The sequence below is a fragment of the Erythrolamprus reginae genome, chromosome 5 (genome assembly GCF_031021105.1).
Source record: "Erythrolamprus reginae isolate rEryReg1 chromosome 5, rEryReg1.hap1, whole genome shotgun sequence".
Classification (NCBI taxonomy): Eukaryota; Metazoa; Chordata; class Lepidosauria; order Squamata; family Dipsadidae; genus Erythrolamprus; species Erythrolamprus reginae.
Window position 1 is genome coordinate 72,318,809 of NC_091954.1, and position 7,417 is coordinate 72,326,225.

The 7,417-nt window shown below is 42.0% G+C and overlaps 1 protein-coding gene across 1 annotated transcript in view; it reads right to left on the minus strand.

Moving 5' to 3' along the window:
- The window catches only part of EHHADH (enoyl-CoA hydratase and 3-hydroxyacyl CoA dehydrogenase), a 34,670-nt gene that overhangs the window by 7,665 nt on the left and 19,588 nt on the right, over positions 1-7,417 (minus strand). The window contains exon 6 of the mRNA XM_070753099.1: positions 5,361-5,702. Coding sequence (XP_070609200.1) covers positions 5,361-5,702 — 342 coding nt within the window. The remainder of the gene's footprint in view (positions 1-5,360; positions 5,703-7,417) is intronic.

The following is a 7,417-nucleotide window of genomic DNA, read 5'->3' on the forward strand; positions in this document are numbered from 1 at the left end:
CAGAGATTCAGCCAGGGGCTTCAGAACCTCCAACATCTCCCATCAGGGATGAGGAAAAAGAGGAGGAGCGTCTTCTTAATGCACAAGCATGTAGAGCTGCCAAAAGGCAGGAATAGTTCTTCAGGAAGAGGTCTCCTTGGGAGTAAGGCTTGGGGCTAATTGACCACTCCCCTAGCCTATTTAAGGGATGACAAGGAAACAATGTCCATTTGTTCATGTTTTGAAAACGTCTGCTCAGCTCTTGTTATCTCTTTTGGCATTCTTCCTGCGGACTGCTTCTAGGCATTTTGTCAACCCCTGTAAGATCCTTGATATGTCCAAGACTATTTGCTTAGACATAATTTATGAGTTCATGGACTTAAGCTAGATGTTAATGCAGTGTAATTAACAGCTGGTTTTTCAGAAAAGGCGGCTTTAACTTGGGTTTGTGTATGTCAACAAGCTTATGAGTAGTCGTTAATTGAATAAACAAATCTTTGGATCCACTTAGTGTGAGCTGTATTCTTGGTGGTCTATAGCTGGAGCAAAACACTGTATGGTCAGAAAATGGAGAGTAGAGTATGGGGTCCTCAGTCAACACATCGGAAATGGCAAGAAGCGTGGTATGGATCAGGTCGGCAACCATTATTTCCTGAATCTGAAGACAGTGAGAGCAAAGGCTTTGGTTGTGTATGCAGGGCAGATATTCAAGCATTTGCCCTTGAAATAGCAGCACAATTAGAAATTCCCCAGGAACAATTCAAGGGCTCTAAACGCCTGGCATAACTTCCTTCAGTGACATGAACTGTCTCTGAGGAGATCCACCTCACTGTTCAAGCTGGAAGATGGTGAACCTGTCAAACGGGCAGTTGCTTTCAAGTCATTTGTTGATGGCATTGCCAAGTACAAGCTACTGAACATTACCACTATGAATGAAACAGTAATCGTTATGGGCCAAGGGGCTCAAACCACCATAGACCAGTGGAGTGCCACATCCATTTGTATGTTCTCCACAGGATACAAAAGCACTCGTGTGATGTGCATTTTGGTCATCCAGCTGGGTGGGACAAAAGTCCCACCTCTATTAATAAGCAAGGGCAAGAAGAGCAAAATTGAAAAAGTTTCAGGAATTTATGTTATCTGAAAGTGGGTGGAGCTTATGCTCCCACTTGTTATGAGGGGTGGCCAAATCCTCCCTTGTTTCTGTGAGGGCTGGTAGCTCTCCATTTGGTCGACCACCTTCCCCAACGCCTGAGGAGCCTGAGACAACGTCATCCTCAGTCCCTGGCCTCCCCAAACATTTCAAGAGACAGGTGCCATTCTCAATGGACGGCCAACTCCTCCTCCTTTTCCTCCGAACCGGGCTCCGGTAGGGCCGTGACATCTACTAGCTCTGCTTCATTCCACATAGTAACCTGGAAAATGTCAACGAAGCAGTGGAAGTGATGTGCCGGTGTCTGGAGGCTGTTGGAGCCTGGGTGGGTGTCAACAGACTCAAACTGAACCCGGATAAGACGGAGTGGCTGTGGGTTTTGCCTCCCAAGGACAACTCCATCTGTCCGTCCATCACCCTGGAGGGGGAATTATTGACCCCCTCAGAGAGGGTCCGCAACTTGGGCGTCCTCCTCGATCCACAGCTCACATTAGAGAAACATCTTTCAGTTGTGGCGAGGGGGGCGTTTGCCCAGGTTCGCCTGGTGCACCAGTTGCGGCCCTATTTGGACCAGGAGTCACTGCTCACAGTCACTCATGCCCTTATCACCTCAAGGCTCGACTACTGTAATGCTCTCTACATGGGGCTACCTTTGAAAAGTGTTCGGAAACTTCAGATCGTGCAGAATGCAGCTGCGAGAGCAATCATGGGCTTCCCCAAATATGCCCATGTTACTCCAACATTCCGCAGTCTGCATTGGTTGCCGATCAATTTCTGGTCACAATTCAAAGTGTTGGTCATCACCTATAAAGCCCTTCATGGCACCGGACCAGGGTATCTGCGAGACCACCTTCTGCCGCACGAATCCCAGCAACCAGTTAGGTCCCACAGAGTTGGCCTTCTCCGGGTCCCGTCAACTAAGCAATGTCACTTGGCGGGACCCAGGGGAAGAGCCTTCTCTGTGGTGGCTCCGACCCTCTGGAATCAGCTCTCTCCAGAGATTAGAACTGCCCCCACCCTCCTTGCCTTTCGTAAACTCCTTAAAACCCACCTCTGCCATCAAGCTTGGGGGAACTGAAACATCTCCCCCTGCCTATGTAGTTATTTGTGTATGATATGACTGTATGTATGTTTTTATATATTGGAGTTTCTTGTTTTTTAGACTTTTTAAATGCATTCTTGTTATTTTAGATTCTAACTATTAGATTTGTTATTATATATTGTTTTTATCATTGCTGTAAGCTGCCCCGAGTCTACGGAGTGGGGCGGCATACAAATCTAATAAATAATCATAAATAATAATAATAAAAAAGTTTAAACCTGTATCTATGCTTTTTTAAGAGAGGGATTTCTGCATATTAATCACTCGTAAGTTTCCGTGAAATTCATAAAGAAGACTCTTCCTTCTGCATGATAAGGGAAATTAGGCTCATGTGTGCATATATCGAGCAAAACAACGATATTCTACATGTACTCAGTTATAGATTCCATGATACTTCACACGAACATCAGTTCTCCAATAAGTCATAGCAACTTAAAAGAGTTCAAGGGTACAAGCAGATTTAATTTGCCACTTTCTTTAGCTAAAGTCATGCAGAGAAGCATAATTAAGGCTGCAAAGGCTGCGGAGGGAACAAGGCAGCTGAAGACTGGTCCCTCAAGGCTGCCTCCTGTTCAGGTGAGCTTCAGAGAGTTCAGCGTGTACCAGCTGCAGCAAACCACATCTTGTATATAGCAGTCAGACTGTGGGGTGGAAGGAGTGGGGAGAAGAGTGGAAGCATAATATGACTGTCACTCTCTTAAAATCAAAGAGGGCACTATCAAGGACTGGGCTACTTAGGGAAGAGTTTCCCACTGAGTATAAACCAATCAATATGCAGAGCAACAAAGAGCTTTTGAAGAAACTGTACAGTACATCAAAGAGAGGAGGGGTTTTTTTTTTTAATTTTAATGCCTTTATAAAACATTAATGAGTGCATTATCTTCCTGGGGATAGGCAAGGAGAAATGGAAGCAGTGGATCATTACAATGAAAATTAAAACTTCTTAAAAGGCAAGTGTCAACACAACATTTTGAGAGCAATGATTAAATACGTGAATTAAAGGAAGAAGACAATTTTTGAGAGTCTCTTTGCCAACTCCCCCTAGAGAGAATCTACCCAGGGTGGCAAGGGGGAAAGCAGAACAATCTCTGTCATTGCAAGTGACAAAACTGCGTAATAGAAACCACAAATTCTTCCATTGCTGCATATCACCGAAAAAAGTTCATTCTTCATCAACCGCTATTTTTTATTTAAAAGCAATAAAAAGCAGAAGGGACTTAGTACGTCACTGACTGCCTTTTTTCACTTTTCTTTCCCCCCGCCCCAAAGTTTATTTATTAATTTTTACAGGTTTTTTAAAAATAAGTATACATCACAATAGTCTTTTACAGATCATAGCCCATTTCATTATATTTCGCATTTACAAATCTATATACGATGTATTTTGTTCAAGAAAATGAGATAAGCATGTTAAGTATGATAGGTGGATAACCTTTTCTCCTTTTTCAAAAGAATAAGATTTACTTGTTTGCAACCTTATTCTGGATTTGCATGATAAATTGGACAACACAGTAACCAATCACATGTAGTCCAGGATATTGTGTGCACTAAGTCTGTTTGTTCAGTGTATTGTTTAGTATGTGATCTCAGAAAACTGAATCAATTTATCCATCTTTAGTTAATCTACATTATGTATCCACCTTTAGTTGGATGTCCTTGAAAATGTCCAAAGATATTTCACCAGAAGAGTCCTTCACTCCTCCACTCGAAATAGAATATCCTACGAAAATAGACCAACAATCCTGGGCCTAGAAAGCCTAGAACTACGGCGCCTAAAACACGATTTGAGTATTGCCCACAAGATCATATGCTGCAACGTCCTACCGGTCAATGACTACTTCAATTTCAACCGCAATAACACAAGAGCACGCAACAGATTCAAAGTTAATATGAACTGCTCCAAACTTGACTGTAAAAAATATGATTTCAACAATCGAGTTATCGAAGCGTGGGACTCATTACCAGACTCAATTGTGTCAACCCCTAACCCCCAACATTTCTCCCTTAGACTCTCCATGATTGACCTCTCCAGGTTCCTAAGAGGCCAGTAAGGGGCGTACATAAGTGCACTGGTGTGCCTTTCGTCCCTTGTCCAATTGTCTTTCCTTTCTCTCACTTATCATATATATTTTCTTTCTTTCATATATCCTCTCCTCTAAGTTCACTTTACCCTTATAAATATTACTACATGTCTATTTTTCTTCCTATGTATTTGTGTATTGGACAAATGAATAAATAAAAATAAATAAAATAAATAGTTAATTATAATTATGTAGTGATTCTATAATTAAATAGAATCATGGTCTTTCCTCTAACCTATGTTACGTTTGAGGCCATAGCTTCTGAGATATATCTCTGGGAAAGAAAAATTAAGAGGAATTAACAATCGAGCTCTGCATTTTATCTATTGAAATTAAGCAATGCTAAAAGTGCAAACTAGGTAGCTTAAAGCAGTGATTTTCAACCTTTTTTGAGCCATGGCGCATTTTTTACATTTACAAAACCCTGGGGCACATTGAGTTGGGGGGGGGGGGGGCTAAAAAAAGTTTGGACAATTTTTTTCTCTCTCTCTTCCTCCCTTTCGCTCTATTTCTCTCTCCCTTCTTTTTTCTCTCTCTCCATCCCTTTCTTTCTTTCTCTCTCTCTCTTCCTTCCTCTCTTTTTTGCTCTCTTTCTCCCTACCTCCCTCTATGTCTTTCTCTCTCCCACCTTCCCTCCCTCTCTTTCTCTTTCTTTCTCTCTTTCTTTCTCTCTCTCTTGCTTTCTTTCTCTCTCTTGTTCTTTCTCTCTCTATCTTTCTCTCTCTCTTTCTCTCTCGTTTTCTTTTTCTCTCTCTTTCTTTCTTTCTCTTTCTTGCTTTCTTTCCCTCTCTCTTGCTTTCTTTTTCTCTCTCTCTCTCTTTCTCTCTCTTGTTTTCTTTCTCTCTCTGAGTTTCGCGGCACACCTGACCATGTCTCACGGCACACTAGGGTGCCACGGCACACTGGTTGAAAAACACTGCCTTAAAGGAACTGTGCAACGTTTGCATAGTCTTCTTCATATCTTCTTCAGAAAATGTTTTCTTTCCCCAACAACAACAAAACAACAGCTGAACTTTGAATAATTCAAAGATGTTCACAAACTTACCTATCACACCTGCTTTCCGGATGGGTTGAGGGGATGCAGTCTTCCAGGACGCCCCATTGCGCAACATCCATTTTTCTGAAGCCCTTTGGGCAAAGAAAGCGTACTGCAGTGCTTTAGTTTGGCCTGAACTGAAAAGGTGGAGAAAAAGCTCCCTTTCCTTGCGAATCCCTTCTGCGAAGGGCAAGTACACAGAAGCTTCCACAGCTCGAAAGCACATTTCGGGTGAGAGGCATCCCGGAGACTTCTGTTTCAACTTCAAAAGAGCCTCGTATAGAAAAGCTTCCATGTTAGGGAGTTTGGGAGTTTCTTTCTGAGAGAGTCTGCGAGGTCCCAATGGCTGATCTGGAGAGGGCAAACAAATCATCTCATAAAACAGGCTAAGCTTATCAGTTTATCAATTTCTAATAGAATAGAAGAGAAGAGAATAGAATGGAATGGGATGGAATAGAATAGAATGGAATAAAATGGAATGGAATGGAATAGAATGGAATGGAATTAGAGTGGAAAGGAATGGAATGGAATTAGAATGGAATGGAAAGGAAAAGAATGGAATAGAATAGAATAGAATGGAATGGAATTAGAATGGAAAGGAAAGGAAAGGAATAGAATGGAATAGAATGGAATGGAATTAGAATGGAATAGAAAGGAATGGAATGGAATAGAATGGAATGGAATTAGAGTGGAAAGGAATGGAATGGAATTAGAATGGAATGGAAAGGAAAAGAATGGAATAGAATAGAATAGAATGGAATGGAATTAGAATGGAAAGGAAAGGAAAGGAATAGAATGGAATGGAATTAGAATGGCAAGGAAAGGAATAGAATAGAATAGAATGGAATGGAATTAGAATGGAAAGGAAAGGAATAGAATAGAATGGAATAGAATGGAATGGAATTAGAATGGAATAGAAAGGAATGGAATGGAATAGAATGGAATGGAATTAGAATGGAATGGAAAGGAAAGGAATAGAATAGAATGGAATTAGAATGGAATGGAAAGGAATAGAATAGAATAGAATGGAATGGAATTAGAATGGAATGGAAAAGAATAGAATAGAATGGAATGGAATGGAATTAGAATGGAATGGAAAGGAATAGAATAGAATGGAATGGAAAGGAAAGGAATAGAATAGAATGGAATGAGAATGGAATGGAAAGGAATAGAATAGAATGGAATAGAATGGAATGGAATTAGAATGGAATGGAAAGGAAAGGAATAGAATGGAATGGAAAGGAATAGAATAGAATGGAACTTTTTTCGAGTTACGAACCGGCGTTAGGAGACTGCTGGGAAGCCGCGCGGCTGTTTTAAAAGGTGACAGACGGGCGGCGGGGCTTCCCAGAAGCCTCCCGAACGCCGGTTCGTAACTCGAAAAAAGTTCGTCAGAAGAGGCAAAATTTTTCTGAACCCCGGGTTCGGTTCGGGAGGTTGCTGGGAAGCCCCCCAGCCTGGCTGTCACCTTTTAAAACAGCCGCGCGGCTTCCCAGCTGTCTCCCGAAGCCAAACGCCAAACCCGACAGCCGGGCTGGGGGGGTTCCCAGCAACCTCCCGAACCGAACCCGGGGTTCAGAAAAATTTTGCCTCTTCTTACGAACTTTTTTCGAGTTACGAACCGGCGTTCGGGAGGCTTCTGGGAAGCCCCGCCGCCCGGCTGTCACCTTTTAAAACAGCCGCCCGGCTTCCCAGCAGTCTCCGAATGCCGGTTCGTAACTCGAAAAAAGTTCGTAAGAAGAGGCAAAATTTTTCTGAACCCCGGGTTCGTATTACGAGTTGTTCGTAAGACAAGGGGTTCGTATCTTGAGGTACCACTGTATCTCCATATTTATCTTTATCTATATCTATCTTTGTATGTGTGTATGTGTGTGTGTTTTCTGTTGAATCACCCTGTGAATCACATTACTGTGTCTATAATTCTCTGCCTTACAAGGCAAAAGCTACAGGTTCATATCCCAGTGAGATGATTAGAGGAAACAACCTCGAAATAGATCTATAGGTCTCTCTTCATTTTCAATTCAGCAAAAATATACTGCTCAAAAAAATAAAGGGAACACTTAAAC